At 34.1% G+C, this 17,880-nt stretch overlaps 1 protein-coding gene across 1 annotated transcript in view; it reads left to right on the top strand.

The window, feature by feature from the left end:
- The first annotated feature begins 2,074 nt into the window (after positions 1-2,074).
- The window catches only part of LOC126745673 (pre-mRNA-processing-splicing factor 8), a 95,485-nt gene continuing 79,679 nt past the window's right edge, over positions 2,075-17,880 (top strand). Inside the window, exons 1-5 of the mRNA XM_050453635.1 lie at positions 2,075-2,233; positions 2,449-2,672; positions 10,640-10,973; positions 11,037-11,465; positions 11,521-11,646. Of these exons, the coding sequence (XP_050309592.1) occupies positions 2,477-2,672; positions 10,640-10,973; positions 11,037-11,465; positions 11,521-11,646 (1,085 nt within the window). The 5' untranslated portion in view covers positions 2,075-2,233; positions 2,449-2,476. The remainder of the gene's footprint in view (positions 2,234-2,448; positions 2,673-10,639; positions 10,974-11,036; positions 11,466-11,520; positions 11,647-17,880) is intronic.

Genomic DNA, 17,880 nt, shown 5'->3' with positions numbered 1-17,880 from the left:
TTTTAGGGGCGTAGCGTTGCGATGGCTTGAGTCCTATCTATTAAATCGTACTCAGAAGGTTACAGTGTCTGGGCATTTGTCTGCTTCTAGATCCCTAAAATGCGGCGTTCCCCAGAGTTCAATGTTGGAACCACTGTAATTTTTACTGTATGTGGATGACTTGAGTTCATTGAAACTGCAGGGCAAGGTGGTTCAGTTTGCTAATGATACCACCATATTATGGAGCCATGAAAATTCTGATTATATTAAGACTTGTATCCTTGAAGACCTTCAGATTTTATCAGGGTGGTGTGCTTCCAACAGGCTCGTGTTTAATGTAAGAAAAACGTCTATTATGGGGTTTAAGTGCTATGTTCAGGGTCTGATGTTTGACAAAAATTCCCTCTTGCAGAATAAAGAGTGCTGCAAGTTCCTAGGAATTACCATTGATGGTCGCCTTCGGTTTGAAGATCATATTTTACATTTAGCTGGGAAATTATCTTCTGGATGTTTCGCAGTAAGAATGGCAAAACAAGTTGGAGAGGTAAGAGTGGCAAACAAAGCTGGGAGGGGTGGTTGCACGTTCAGTGTACTTTTCACTTATTGAATCTCATATTCAGTATGGCTTGCCTTTTTGGGGTTTAACCAATAAGGGGCTACTTAACATTGTCTTTGTTATTCAAAAAAAAGCAGTTAGATCCCTGTGTTCTGCTAAGTTAAGAGATTCTTGCAAACCCCTCTTCATTTCTGAAAAAATCCTAACTCTTTTTTCACTCTTTATCTTAGAAACAGCTGCTCTTATTCACAAAATTCCCAAACTACCCTCTGACACTGGCCATTTGACTCGTCGTGTAAATGATGTTCCCCTACCTATTCCTACATCTTCCCTTACCAAAAACTCATTAATTTACATAAGTAAAAAAATTTACAATCATGTTCCTCTATGTGTTTTCCTTTTTCTTCACTAGTTTTGTCAACAAGTTTACCTTTATTTAGTAATTGATTGTTTTATTTAGTTATCTTTAATTCAAGTATGTTCAAAAAGTTTTGTCTTCTGTTGTTTAATTTTGTTGATTGTTTTGTCAATTTTTTAAATTGTATTTTTGTTTTGTTTTTTTAGCTTGTAGGATGCTTGTACACAAGATTATTCTTACGTAATATAGCACATTTTCTTTCTTTCTTTCTTTCTTTCTTAGTGATGTTGGAATTTATGGATCATACATATGATTCCTAACCTCACTAATTAGCAGATAAAAAGAAATTAGCGACAAAGATCATATATTCTTTAAGTATTACACGTTAATTCAGTTAATATATTTTATCCATATGGGGAATGCATCGGTGGGATTGATTCTCAAAAAAAAGCAATTTTTTTAGATAAAAACTAAAAAAAAAGGCAATTTTGACTTTAGGTTATGGGCGCTTTTGGCGCGCGAATTCACCGGTGCATACACCGACTTGCACCTGCAGTAACCGAGGCCTTTTAGAATTAACCCGGTACAAAAAAACCCACGTTTCAAAATTAACCGGTGAAATCAGCTGGTTGCGACCGACGATGTATCGGATTTTATATCGGGATTTTAAGGTGGAATCTCGGTTAAATAGATTATTCCTAGGATTCCTAACCTAGTTTTGCGCCTTAGTTTTTGTGTAAATTTTGTTGTTGATATTTTAAGTTTATTTTATTAGTCGAGTGAGAATAGTAGAAGGATAGCAGAAAACATTAATACATTATCTACAAACATAGGAAACTCAGAAGATAAGTACGGTTAATCCACGACATCAGTAGGAATAAGCGAAGGTGCAAAATTGCAAATGTCAACCGAAAGGACCGAAAAAAATTATCGGTCCTTTCGGTTGACATTTGCAACCAATTTTTCGGGAACCGCGTTTCATCAAGCGCGTTATGGAACGGTAACCGGCACAACCGGAGAAACCGGTTAAGTTACGGAACTTACCCTAAGTAACCGAACGGCAATCTGAGATCTACCGAAATCTTTTTTGATTAACCGGTTAATTCAACCGGTGAAGTAATAGTGAATTCTAAGTGCCCTATGTTGAAAATCCGATCGAAAGTGGCGTTGACAGCTGACAGCTTTGACACTTGTTAATTAATGGTGGCTTGTGTGTATGTATGTTTTCCGTTTTAAAACGTTTCTAATTTCCTAATTAAAAACCCTTAAATTAGTAAAATTATTGGCTTTATAGCTAGTAATGTGGACTATATCCCATATTACATAATATTCAGAAGCAGGTAAGTTTATATTTCCAATTTAATTTGCTCAAAAGTAGTTTGTATATGCCTGCATCATAACCTCAAAATAAAAACCCAGATACAGGCAGCATATAAAACCCCAAACAACATCATTTTAAAACTCAAACCGATATAATTCCCAAAATACTCTTGCACTACCCAAATTTAAACAACAAAAAATGCAATTTTATAACGCTGCTTGCATGTATTTCCAGTTAAGTTTCTAAACACCCGGACACTAATATGTCAATGCCACCATATTTGCTGGGCCCCAACCCTTGGGCCCAGATGATGGCTCAGCAGCAGCTCGCGGCGGCCCACGCTCAGGCTCAAGCGGCCGCTGTTCAGGCACAGGCTCACGCTCATGCTATGCAGCAACAGATGCCACCACCACATCCCAAACCCGACATAATGACCGAGGATAAATTACAAGAGAAAGGTATGTGATGTTTTTTTATATTAGTTGTTTATTTACTCAAAAGTCATTTATTAGGAAATGTTATTTTCATACAGGTAATCGGACTTGTTACAGATACAAGAAAATACTTCATTTGTTCGTTTTTGTCTCCTTTTTTTACTAACACTTTTCGTTCTTTGGGTGAGAGGTAAAACGCGCTTTCGTCAGCACTGAATACCTTTTTGGGGTCATCAGTTACTTGATAGAGATCATGGGACGTTAGATACTCCTTTATTTTCTGAAACCATTTACGAATTTGTCCTGAAGTTACACTTTCTCTGGATGTTGTCAAATTTTGCGATATTCTTTGTGAAATTTCCGGATGTCTTCTCAAAAATAGCAGAAACCATTTGTCGCTAGGACGATTATTGTTAGTAAACGATTTTGCCTGTTCTGCATTACTCATGATTTTTTTAACTGAATCTAAAAGCTGCATTTTTGAAACGGGAAAATGTCTTTCAGATAGTTCAATAATCCATTTAACCAATAGGGATTCCTCATGCTTGTTAAGTATTGTTGAGAACCCCATGATACAAACAACTTCAGACTTTCCTTGCATCTTATGAAGTAGGGTTGTCCGTGGAACATGGTGGTTTCGAGCAACCACTGCAACTGGTACACCATTTCTTACTTGCGCCAGTGCAGCTGTCATTTGGTCAGAGGTATAATTTCTTCTAGGCGACATTTCTGAAAAAGCCGAAGGACTTAAATATATCTAGTTTTGGCTCATCCAAATATTGTTATCATTTATCATACATCATTCATCTTACTTTGTTTGAAAAAAATGAATGATTGGCAACATTGTCTTGATACGTATTTCACACTCAAAATGTGATTGGTCAAAAGTATTAAAAACCAATAGTTGACAGTTGTGTCAATAACTGGTGGAAGGAATAGTCCTTGAAATCAGTTATTGACACCTCCATTTTCTTGTAAACAAATAAATATGGGGTATATAATAACAATAGTAATATTAACAAAAATTTACTTACCTTATTTTTTACGCACTAAGGAGCACAAAAAACACCAAAAATTTGGAACACGGGTTTACAACATGAACTGACCTGACAAAATGACTGACCAGAAAATTCTGGAAATATGTTTAGGGTTGCCAGATTTACAGAGGATTGCATAGGTTTCACCTTTAATATGAAATTCAAATGCGTTTTCTTATTTTAGGGAAAATTGTAGAATGGTGTCAATGATTGGTGAAATGTCAATAACTAGTTCTTTACCTTAGCCTCTTGCAACTAAGGGCTCTTTAACACATTTTCTAAAAGAATTACATTGTGATATCTAGGTACTGTCGTTTAAAAAATTCTCACAGGGGAACATTAATTATGATAAATATAAACCTCTTAGCGGACTTTAAGTTTAAACAGATAGATAAATTTAATTAGCTTCTGGAGGAGGGGACATTTGAATTCTCTTTGGCATTTTCTCACGGTTAGTCTCTTTATGTTTTAGCTTTGTATAGATCTCCATTAGGAAAAGCAGATATATTTTTAGAAAAACTAGAAATACTAATATGTAGGTTGCCTATAGACTCTAAAGTATTGCTATGTGGTGACTTAAACATAAACTTTTTAAATAAACAAGATAAGCAAACTATATAAGCATAGACATGGATCAGCCAACTCGTTTTACAGCAGGTTCATCTTCATTAATAGATTATTTCTGTTCTAATCTTGATCAGCACAATATTTATTGCAAAATTGTTAATGCTGGGTTGTCTGACCACAAGGCAGTTCCTGGTTGGCAGATTTCAGGGTGAAACAAGTAAACTTCAGTGCGAGATTAGGTAGATTATATAGTGCAAAAAGTTTTAAAGAATTTCAGTTGAAATGTAGTCTGATGGACTGGCAGAGTGTCCTTGTTGAAGATAGCCCCATGGAGGAATTTCATCAGAAATTGTGTAATTTATTTAATATGTCTTTTCCTCTCATAAGTATTAATTTGCCAAAAAGAAAGTCTTTGTACACCAAGGGTCTTAGAGTGTCTGGGAGAAAGAATATGCGATTGCTACATTATATCATAAATTTTTGATACATAATCAATACTTCTTAAAATATTTTAATAATTACAGAAGACCTTACAGAGCCTTCATTTTAATGGCAAAAAAAACTTACTTTCAAGAAAGAAATAAAAAATCAAGTAATAGGGCTAAAGAATCATGGAGAATCGTAAATACCTTGAGGGGTAAGGCTGGTCATTTTGACTCATCTTTCAAGAGATTTGAAAGCTGACAATTTAAATTCATTTTACTGTACTATAGCTAATAACCTCTCAAAAAGTATACCACAGGTTGGAAATCCCTTGAAACATTTGTCACATGTAGGTGTAACTGACTCTTTTTTTTCTTGCTCCCACTGACATTTTAGAAGTGAGGGAGATTCTTTCTAGAATTAAAAATAAAACTAGTTCAGGTTGGAATAAGATATCTTTGCATATTTTTCTGGCTCTTCCTACAGAGGTGCTGGAGATACTTGTAGCTGCGATAAACACCTCTTTTGTCAGGGGTGTGTTTTTCTCATGCTTGAAGAAGGCTGTCATTATCCCTCTTCACAAGGGTGGAGATCCTAATGATCCATCAAATTTCCGTGCCGTTGCGCTTCTTCCTACATTGGCAAAGGTTCTTGAAAGACTTGTTAAGGTGAGAGTTGTTTCATTTCTTAAGGGACATGATATTTTGAGTATTGAGCAGTTTGGATTTCGACAGGATGTTGGGTTGGCACCGGCGACGCGATTTTCGCATTTCTTCGAGTGCTCTATGATATGTTAAATGCCGGTGATGCTGCTGCAGAGATGTTTTGTGATTTGTTGAAAGCTTTTGACTGCGTGAATCGTGAAATACTGCTGGAAAAGTTAAACAAAAACGGTTTCTGGGGTGTTTTTTAACCTTTATTTTTTTTAGTATACAGAATATCCTTGAGTTCGTTTAGGTTTGTAGGTATAAAGAAGAAGGAATTTGGAACATGAATGGCTGGCATAAAGGAAAGAGGATCCACAGAAGGGTTCAAATTTTGCTGAAGTTGTAGAGCAATATTAGAAAAAAAATTGTTAAAATCATTGGGAGAGACTTCAGGGCATTGTCTTGACTGCGTCACAATTGTGACGAATATCATTAATAATTTTCCAACTCTCCTTATATTTGTTAGATGAACCACTTAAACGGTTGAAGTAGTAAGTTTGCTTAGAGATTCTTATCAGACGACGATACAAGGCTTGGTGAGAATTGAAATAGCTATGAAAAACTGGAGAGTCAGTGAACTTTCTTATTGTGTGAAGAGATCTCAGATTTCTTGACGATACTTTCAAACCCCTCGTGAACCAAGATTTTATAGGTTTGGATTTCGGTTTGATTTTAATCATTGGGAAGGAAGCATCAAAGAGCTTAACAATTTTTGTGTGAAAGGAAGATAAACCGAGAATAGAATTCCAGGACTCAAGAGCTGAAAGTTGACGAAACTTATTAAAGTTATTAATACCAAAAATTCGACTATATCGCTGTGCAGATACACTACATTCCTTTTGTATATTTGCTATTTTACATAATATAAACTCATGGTCTGATAAAGCAGAATTTGCGACTGTACACTCCACGGAGTCATATGGAAAATTAGAACAAATATAGTCAATAGTGGAGCTTGTTGACTGTGTTATACGAGTAGAATCTTTTACATGCATATGTATATTAAATGCCCCCATTAGATGATCGAGGCGCAGAGTAAAGACAGAATTTTTATCATTAAAGTTGATATTAAAGTCTCCTGTAAGAACTACGTAAGCCGCCGATGGAATTTCAAATAAAAGTGCCTCTAATTTTAAAAAGAATTCGCTGCAGTCTCCTAGAGGAGATCTATAAATACAAATTACATATAAGTTTATGGATTTGGAGTAAATTACTATAAATTCAAAAGTAATTTTCTTTAGGAGATGGTTAAATTTATCGACTTGTTGAAAAGAGTTGTGTTCTAAAAAGTTTTTACATAATAATATCATACATCCACCATGAGAAGACAAAATCCGACAAAATAACATAATTTGGTAGATCAATAAGTTCGCCCGGTTTAAGCCAGTGCTCAGTAAGTAATAAAATACTAGGATAGTTTAAGTCAAAATGCAAAAAAAGTGAAAGTTCACTAGTTTTATGTCACAGAGATTGAATATTTGACAACATTAGAGTTAGTTGACTAGGTAAAACATTAGATTGAATGTGTTTTACATTTACATGATTGTTGCTAGCTTGTATGTCAACAGTAGAGAGTTTACTATTCCCAAATGTTACATTGGACTGAGATGTTGACAGTCTTGGTGAAAATTCAATTTAATATTATTTAATTGACGGAAATCAATGAGATAATGTATCATGCGCTCCTTATTTATGTAATGGCCAACAATGGGTACAAGCGTAGTTCCATTTAACATTAAATGTCCAAAAAACCAACTATATTGCATTCTCAAAGACTAAAATAAATCGACCATTGTTCACACACTTAGATATTCAAAATCTACCAGATAAAATACAGGAAGCATCAAATGTAAAGTATTTGGGAATTATCATTGATAGTAACATGAAATGGGACTTACATACTGCACATTTAACAAAAAAATTAAATTTCCTAGTCTACAAATTTTACACTATTAGAAATGTTTTAGACAGAAATATGCTTATAACCATATACCCAAGTTTAGTGGAATCAATACTAAGATATGGAATATTACTCTGGGGCAGTATGCATTACAATTCTTTAAATCCTCTTCAGATAATGCAGAATAAAATATTAAAAATAATCCTTAAAAAACCATTCTAATACCCTACTAAAGAAATTTATAATGAAACCTATATAAACATAAGAACTTTATTCTGTATAACTGTTTGTTGCTTCATACACAATCGTGAAAATATTAGATATCCAATAAACCATAACCAAAACACTAGATCTAATGAAGATAATCAACTAATTCTTCCTGTATGCTATAGTGAGTTTGGAAAGAGATCCATTAAATTTATAGGACCAAAACTGTACAATTTATTACCTAAACATATTAGAAACATCAAAAATAAAAAAAATTCAAAAATAGTGAAGGAATATATTGTAAACAATCTTAATAAGTTTAAGTCTGTTGTATCCTAATATTAGTAGATGCCTTCCCTTGTTAAATTATTTAGGTTACTATTTTATAAATATACTTAGGAGCTCATATTAATGTATATATTTTTTCTTTAAATAAGTTGAACAGAAGAAAAATGTTTATTGTACACTATTCATTTATTACTTCCCATACAGATGCTTGCATCTAGGGGAATATAACTGCATAATTTTGATATTGTAATAACTTATTATAACTGTGTAACTATAATATGATGTTATAAATAAAAAAAAATAAAAAAATTAGGGATTTAATGCATTTTGAGATTTCGCGATGTTGTGACGTTATAAATGAATTAAGTATGGGCCTATTTTTAAACAGAGACGGTCCTATTAAAACTACGTTTGTATTATCTATGTTTCTAAGTCTTTTTTGAATATCCCCAATGCTGCATCGTTTCCCGAGCACTGATTCAAGTGAACCAAGAAACACAACAACGAAGTCCGATTTAGTAAACCGTTCGGAGAATTGGAGAGTCTTTTGAAGCAGGTCTTCAGTCAGCAAATTAGATGTCTTTTGGCAGTTTAGATCATACTTGCTACCAATTGATTTTTTAAAGAGTGACAGATATCCTCTAACATCCGATCCAATGACCAACATTTTGTTCTTCCTGGGATAGCGTCGTTCTGTTTGGTATTGGTAAAGGTATTGCTGGGTTTGGGTACATTTTCTGAGGATGTAGGACAGGATTGAACTCGGGTAGCCTCATATTTTAGACTCTCAACTTCCATACGCTGCGCCGCATTTTCCAGTTCTAGTGTACGGATCGTTGATATCATGTTCTTGCTAGTACTTGTAAGATCTTGTAGGCGCTGATTTAGATCAGTTTCCAAGTCCTTATACTTTTGTATAGTTTCTCTTAGAGTTAGCTCTTCAGATTGGAGTTTTTTTAATTTCATCCTGAAGTGTTATAATTCTTTGGCTTTGTTTTTCCAAATCGGAAGCAAATTTATTTTCTGCCTCTGTGACTAGACTGTCATAATTGGCACTATTACGCCGTAATCTTTCGATGAACCTGTCTTTGAGCTCGAGATCTTTAGAAAGTGTGTCTATTTTTGTGGTGTAGGTAGCTTTTTCTTCTTCCTCTTCTTGTCGTCGCAGCTGGCAACTCTTTGCGCAAATAATTGAGTGACCTCCAATTCTTATAACTTCTGGACATCGTTCCATACAGCTGGGATGATAAACACCAAGACATACTGCACAACAAAATTGCTTGAAGTCTTTTTTACAGCATTTAAAAACTTGCTGCATGGTTACTAGATTTATATGTCAATAACTTTTCAAAATTAGTTTCGGAGGGTTCAATATATTCACGACAGAGGTCAAGTTTAGCAAAACACTCGCGGAAAACGGATATTATTCTATTATTCTGAAAATAGATATTTTGCACGTCGCGTCGATGCGATGTCAGGTCAAAGCAAATCAAAACAAAAGAAAGCATCAATAACGGCGAAGCCGACGAGCAAAAACACGACCGTCTCGTGTGTTTGTTTAGAGTGGTTTAAGTCTTACCTGTCTGGCCGAGTCCAGGGAGTACTTTTCAATGATGGAATATCAGAGGAGTTGCCTGTCAATGCTGGTGTTCCCCAGGGTTCAGTATTGGGCCCACTGTTATTTCTTTTATATGTCAACGACCTTCCCCAAATTTTTACTGAAGGGAGGTTCACTATGTTTGCAGACGATACAACCATCTTATGGCATGATGCATATCCGTCTCAATTAAGCAAAAAAATAACTGCCAGTCTTCACAAAGTAAAAACCTGGTGTGACTCAAATTTGTTGAGTTTTAACGTTTCAAAGACTAATATTGTCAATTTTAAAGGTTCCATTAATAATATTTTTATGGACTTTTGTTTTGTTGCAACCCAACAGTTTAATAAATTTTTGGGTTTAACCATTGATGATACTTTAAAATTTGAGGAACACATCTCTTGTGTTTACAGTAAGGTCTCATCTGGGTGTTATGCTCTTAGAGTGATAATAAATAATTTGGATTTTGCAATATCTAAAAATGCATATTATGTCCTAATTGAGACACATCTTCGGTATGGTATCTCATTCTGGGGGTCCTGTTGGTTTTTCATAACAGAGCATTTACGTGGACTAAGGTCTGCTAATCAGTCCTGTCGTCCTTTATTTCTTAAATGTAAAATTTTGACTTTATGCTGCCTCTATGTTTTGGAAACGGTAACACTTATTTGTGAGAAATTTTGAGGAGACCTTCAGCTCGAAAGACACTATGCGACCCGCCAGGTCTGTTTGCTTGGGTTGCCTATTCCTCACGCTAGTCTTGTTAGGAATTCATTGAAGGTAGAAAACTGTTTAACCATTTACCCTTAAACATAAGACAAATAAAGTGCACAAAAAGGTTTAAAAGAGCATCAAGGACACTTTTTGTAAATAAGGGATTCTATAGCTTGGAGGAGTTTTATGCAGATAATTTGATCTGATGCTTCTTTTAATGTTTCTGTTTATCGCCATTGACGAAATTTTAATTTTATTACATCTAGGTTACTTATGTTGTATTGAATATGTAATTTTAATGTATGACTGTTCTTATTGTATTTTTTAGTGTTTCATATTTTCTCAAGTTTTTTATATTTCTTGGTTCCTATTATAAGTATTATAATTAAATTTTTGTTTTACACTTAAATTTTTGTTTTACCAAATGGCTTTGTCAATAACTATGTTATAATAAAGCTATTTTTGACTTTAAATATTATTATTATTTTTTGTGTGATAAAATTGATGCTTTAGGATATATAAAAGTTCACAAAAGCGTTTTCCTTATGTAGCACAAAAGTGGCAACAGCTGCAATCCAAAAGGTTCGCCGACAAAAGGAAACTGGGATTTATCGAGGCCCAAAAAGAAGACATGCCTCCAGAACATATAAGGAAAATCATCAGGGACCACGGCGACATGAGCAGTAGAAAATACAGACACGACAAGAGAGTTTATTTGGGTGCATTGAAGTATATGCCGCACGCGGTGATGAAACTCTTGGAGAACATGCCGATGCCCTGGGAACAAATTCGAGATGTGAAGGTGCTGTATCATATTACGGGAGCGATCACTTTTGTGAATGAAATACCTTGGGTGATTGAACCAGTTTATATCGCCCAATGGGGGTAACTATTTCCACACACACACACACATATATTTTCATTTATATAATAATAATTTTTTTTTAGCACCATGTGGATTATGATGAGAAGGGAAAAGCGCGATCGTCGCCACTTTAAAAGAATGAGGTTCCCTCCGTTTGACGACGAAGAACCTCCACTGGATTACGCCGATAACGTTTTGGACGTGGAACCTTTGGAGGCCATCCAAATCGAGTTGGACCAGGACGAGGATTCCGCCATCGCCAAATGGTTCTACGACCATAAGCCCTTGGTGGGAACCAAGTACGTGAACGGTTCGACTTATCGCAAGTGGAATTTAAGTTTGCCACAGATGGCCACACTTTACCGATTGGCCAATCAACTTTTAACGGATTTGGTCGATTATAATTACTTCTATTTGTTTGATACGAAAAGTTTTTTTACCGCTAAGGCTTTGAATATGGCGATACCCGGCGGACCAAAGTTTGAACCTTTGATTAAGGATATGAACCCAGCGTGAGTTAATTGCTTGAATATTCGCTGGTAGGTTTAATGTTAAATTGTCTTTTAGGGATGAAGACTGGAATGAGTTTAATGATATTAATAAGATTATCATTAGGCAACCCATAAGAACCGAGTACCGGATTGCCTTTCCTTATTTGTATAATAATATGCCACACTTTGTACATCTGTCGTGGTAAGTAACATTTTGACGATTTTTATGTTATAAAGCCCACATTTAGTTTTTCATTTTGCTCTCTATTAATGAGAAAATGGAATAGCAGTGTGGAAAATTATGTTACATGAATGATATGGTTTCCATTTGGAAGGCTTATAATGGAAAAGCTGATAAATCATGTACAGTATAAGTTTTTAAAGTGCTTGAAACTTCAAGTTTGCATTTTTATCATTTTCATATAAGAGATAAATTTAATCAATCAATCCCTTTATTGTCAAAAAATTTTACAATTTGTAGATATTAAATAAGGTATGGTTGAACACAATAAAACACAAGTGATTTAACTTCAATATCGATTATATTTCTTTTACCGTAATTCTAGGCTTTATGCGTGAGAGCTTATTAAGAACTAACTAAAAAAAAACAAAAACAGTGTTGTTGGCAATATATATTTTTATATACACAAAGAGCGGCATGACTGCTTCATACACAAAAACTCTTATTCAGCTAGATTAGAAGGCCAGTCATTTAGGAAATCGTTTTCTAAACAATCTTTTATAAACATACACGAATATCCTTTTTGCTTATTGACCAACACACCCCCTCAAAAAGATATGAGTTTAAATCTTTTAAAATTTACGGCTTACGGGGAGTAACAATGATCCAACATTTGTTGCATGGGTTAGGGAAAACCCCACAAAAACTTAACCAGATCATAAGCGGTTTAAATTAGTATTTAACATACATTTTAATTATTTGCAATTTACAATTTTACAATTTTAACCATTATTAAAAAAAAATATTATTAAACCTTTTATAGCTTCCTTATTTCTCTTGAAGACCCATTTTTTCTCTTATGTCCTTGTATTGCTGTGGTGGCAAGGACTTTGTCAATAGGTCAGCTTCTTGTTCACCTGTGGGCAAATATTTCAAACAGATAATCTTGTTTTCAATTTGTTCACGAGTAAAATGGTATTTAATGTCGATATGTTTAGAACGTTTATGGTTGACAGGATTATTTGCCATTGCTATGCAACTTTGATTGTCTTCATATAAAACTATTGGTTTAAACATATTGACATTGATACTCATCAATAAAGACCTAAGCCATAAAATTTCTTTTATTGCCTCAAATACCGCCATGTATTTAGCTTCAGTTGATGACGTAGCAACTGAATTTTGTCGCCGTGTAATCCAAGTTATTGTACAATTCTCAAATAACTTAAATAGACAACCTGTTGTACTTCGGCGATCAATTTCATTATTAGCCCAAACGGCATCAACATAGCCTATGGTGATAGTTTTCAATACGTTTGTATACCAATTTTATATTTAATGTTCCTTTAACATATCGCAACACTCGCTTTAAACATAATCATAGTTCTTTATTTCCTTTTGTCTGATATCTACTTAATAGATTTATGGCAGTACATAAATCTGGACTGGACGTGTACAAAGCATTGCGTACATTAAACAGCCAATTAAATTTTTAGAGGGTGCATCAAAACTATCTTCTGAATTTAATGCTGTATAGTTTAATTTTACAGGCAATGGGGTGCTGACGGGGTTGCATTCACTCATGTTAAATTTTTGCAAAAACAGATTTTAAATATACAGTTTGATCTAAAGAAACTTCAGAATTTGACCTATTTATTCTTATTCCTAAGAAATAATTCATTTCTTTTAGATCAACCATATCAAACCGCTTCATCAAAAACTCTTTAAAGCTATTCATTGTTTTTATATCCTTTGTTGCAATTACCAAATCATCGACATATAAAATGATATAAATATTTTTATTTACATTACCTCTGTCAAAAAGATATCAACAATGATCTGCTGAGGAATTTACAAATCCCTTTTCTATCAATACATTATTAAAGCATTCATACCAGCACCGGGCTGATTGCTTTAAACCATACAACGATTTATTTAATTTACAAACTAAATCATTTGTCGGGACTACAACACCGTCAGGAACCCTCATAAAAATGTTTTCTTTTAAAATCCCATTAAGCAAAGCCGCCTTCACATCCATTTGATGTGTCAACAGTTCGTATTGGTTTGCTAACGCAAGAATACACCGGAATGTACTGATACGCGCAACCGGCGCAAACGTTTTATTATAATCCAGAGATTTTCTTTGGCTAAAACCGCGTGCTACTAAGCGACCCAATTTTCGTTACTATCGCCTTTTATTGTAAACACCCATTTACAGTCGACGATATTTACATTATTTGGCTTTTGTACAAACGTCCACGTTTTATTCTGTTCTAAGGATTTGAATTCGTCTTTAATTGCTTTTTCCCATTCAACCCTATTTGGATTATTAGCTACGTCTTGATAACATTGAGGAATTTCATTTTCAGATATTTTATTAAAACCTGTTAAGCAATTATACATTTCAAAGTTATCCTCTTTATAAGAAATTATTGGTTTAGCTTTTAACCTTTCACTTCTCCTTATTTACTGTGAATTATTTAATGTCCCCGGATGATAATAATTATTATCATCTGAGGTACATGGACTTTCATTACCACTATTTGAGCTCATACTTATTTGTTCAGGTACATCCTATAAACTTGAAGATGTTTGACCTTGAGTGCAATTTTTAGGGACACTTCTACTGAGTGTTTGTTTGCACTTCTTACTGTCCATTTCACCAGGAATAAAATTATTTACAGAGTTATTTTCATCAACAACTCCTGTTGATAATTTATTATTTGTACCTATTGGTATATTATTTACCTCTGTATTTACGTCACTATCAATTTCGCTACCAATTTTTACTAATTCATCAAGTTCTAATCTTGATGTTTTATATGAAATTTCATCAAAAATTATATCGCGCGCAATAATGAATTTTCCTGATTTTACATCAAAAATCTTATATCCACTTAGCGCTTAACCCACAAAAATACCCTTAAACGATTTACTATCGAATTTAGTTTTTCTTGTTTTATTATGCACATATGTGGTGCAGCCAAATATTTTTAAGTTACCTACTTTTGGCTTTCTACTATGCCACATTTAATACGGGGTTTTGTCTAAATTTATTGCTTTTGTTGGAGACCTGTTTACTAAATAGGTTGCAGTTAAGATTGCTTCGCCCCAGAAGCGTTTGTCTAGACCTGCACTATGTACAAACGCACGTGCTTTTTCGGTTAAAGTACGATTCATTCGCTCCGCCACACCATTTTGTTGCGGAGTGTATGGCACCGTAAGATTATAATGTTATTCCGTTTTGTTTACAGAAATCTTTCATTTCGCCCGATAAGTACTCCCGACCGTTGTCACAATATAAATTTACTAATTTTGTGTTAAAGTGGGCTTCTCCTTTTAGAACGTAATCTTTAAAACAAATAAAGACTTCTGATTTATTTGACATCAGGTATGTTACCGTATAATGAGTATACTCATCAATAAAAGTTACAAAATAGTTTTTATTGTTTATTGTCGAAGGAGTTATTTTCCCACATACGTCAGAATGCACTATAAATAACGGTCTTTGTGGGTACTTTTTATCTTTAATTTTTTTTTAAAGGGCAGACGTGTTTGTTTTCCGCTGATACACGCTTCACATAATAAGTTAATAGAATTTATATCTTTTAAGCAATTATTATCACTAGCTAGTCCTTTTACTTTAAATTGAGAGAATTTTTCCTTACTTATGTGACCTAATCGCTTATGCCATATTTTATTTTTGTCACAAATAATTTCAGCCACGTGACCTACAGCCCGTGCTGTCTTATACGCATTTTTTTATTAATAACTTTATAATATACAAGTTATTTATGCGCTTACCTTTTATCATTGTTGTTTCGGCTCGTTTGATCTCACACCTCCAGTCTCAGTAAATACAACTGACAGTCTCGCCTCTTGAATGCGCCTCACTGATATAAGGTTGACGGGCACACTGCTGCTGCTGTAGAGGACATCGACCAATTCACCACTATAGCCAAGGGTTGTCGTTACATTTAGAGTGCCAATATGTGTCGCTTCTATAATTGTATCCTTTTGCGCAACACTTATACGAATTGGCTCCAATAGTTCTTTATATGTAGTAAACAACTCCATATTATTGATAATATGTTCTGTGGCACCAGAATCTAATACAAAACGCCCTGATTGTTTTGTATTGGAGCTATTACACATCATAAATGCAAATGACTCATTTATAACAGCTGTCGATACACTGGCCTCCTAATTTCCCTGATTATTTCTTTTCTTAAACTTATTATCATAATGCATTTTTATACTTTGTTTATAAAAATAGCAATCTCGCTTCAAATGATTTTTCCTACCACAATGCAGACATTTTTGCACTTGTTTATTTTTAAATGATTTTCTTGTATGAAATGTATCTTTCTTCTTCCATTTGTCATTTTTTGTTGGAGCTCTAAAATGGAGCGCTTTCATGCTGGTGTCAGCATTTTCCCGTATTAAATACTCCTCATGCTCCATTAGCATACCTTTTACAAATGCTAATGTCAGTCTATCGACAGTCATAGTTTTAATTGCAGCTTTTACAGGTGCATAAGTTGCGGGTAATGAGTTGAGCATGTACCAAACTTTAGTAGTTTTGCTCACCTCCATGCCACAGGCAGTTAAATCACGCACCATTTCTTCTATCTCCATCATGTGCTTTTTTCTGGGAGTTCCTGGTTTAAGCTTGCAATTAAATAAACGATCCTGTACACATAACTGGGTTGACACCTTTTTGCAAGCATATAAGGAATCGAATTTTTCCAGAATTTCCCTAGCTGTTGCACGGCCCCTTGCAAAACGTTCCCATTTTACCCACTCATCAGTTAGTGGTATTGGTAGTTCTTCACTAAGCACTTTACTTGCACCTTGTTCTATTATTTCACTAAGCCTAAATTTCCACATTAAATAGTTTTCTCCATTAAAAAATTTTAAATTACGTTTGGTTACACTAGCCATTGTTTTATTTTATTGTTTTTATTTGCACCAAGATACACAATCACTCGCGATCACTTATGTGTCTGGGCCCATAACCTATTAAATAAGGTATGGTTGAACACAATAAAACACAAGTGATTTAACTTCAATATCGATTATATTTCTTTTACCGTAATTCTAGGCTTTATGCGTGAGAGCTTATTAAGAACTAACTAAAAAAAAAAAACAGTGTTGTTGGCAATATATATTTTTATATACACAAAGAGCGGCATGACTGCTTCATACACAAAAACTCTTATTCAGCTAGATTAGAAGGCCAGTCATTTAGGAAATCGTTTTCTAAACAATCTTTTATAAACATACACGAATATGCTTTTTGCTTATTAACCAACAGTAGACAAAGCAAACAAACAGGTTTGTATTTAAAGATAGCTGTTTTTTCAAAATGTCCAAAAGCCAAAAAACGATTTAAAATTTAAGAGAAATTCTTTTAAGTATTTAAAGTTTCTTACTCTATAGATCTTGACGATATGTGCACTATATGTAACGCAAATGTAAAGCAGAGCTTTAGGCACATATTTTTTGAGTGCGCCCCTCTTCGTCAGGGTCCAATTTCTTCTGATGAGGTTGTATTTAGTGTGCACAACTTTATGTGCTTTTTAAACAACATAATACCTCAAAAAGGTAAACCTGTTGTACAGGGTGGCCAGATAAGAATACAAAGTGCTGTATTTTGGAAACTATTCGTCGTAGAGACTTGCGGTAAAAAATTTTGTGATCAAAAGAATACCGCGGAAAATATTTTCAGATTTCGAAGATGGTCGCGATCTTAAACTTTTTAAGTAATTTTTCACTGAAATCTACCCAGTAAATGTTACGAAAAAATATATGCTTTTTAATGCTCAGCTTTACTCGAGTAATTTTTGTTTTGGCCGGAATAAACCAGTTTCTCGTAGTCGGCTATAAATTCTTTGGAATAATTTATGATTTGGCTGTTTTCTATCTGGAAATATTTCCTGATACCATGCGTCTTGCATGCCGTTCATTAAAATGTACTTGCGCATAAACACAAAGCATATCACGCATCTCCAAATTGGTAAACAAATTATACCTAGGCATTACTTAAAACGATTAGACTTAAGAGAAAAACTTTTTTACTCGTTTTAAAAGTTTTATATGACATTCAAAAAGATTGACATAAATAATACAAACACTTGTCTCCAACGCCAACTGCCAAAGATGCGATTTAAATAAACCAGTAAATAAATGTTATTTAAAATTTTTTTTTGTGTAAATGGTGATTATGTCGAAAATGGTTGCTCCTAGCGA

The sequence above is a fragment of the Anthonomus grandis genome, chromosome 1 (genome assembly GCF_022605725.1).
Source record: "Anthonomus grandis grandis chromosome 1, icAntGran1.3, whole genome shotgun sequence".
Taxonomy (NCBI): Eukaryota; Metazoa; Arthropoda; class Insecta; order Coleoptera; family Curculionidae; genus Anthonomus; species Anthonomus grandis.
This window is presented reverse-complemented; position numbering and strand designations above follow the sequence as displayed.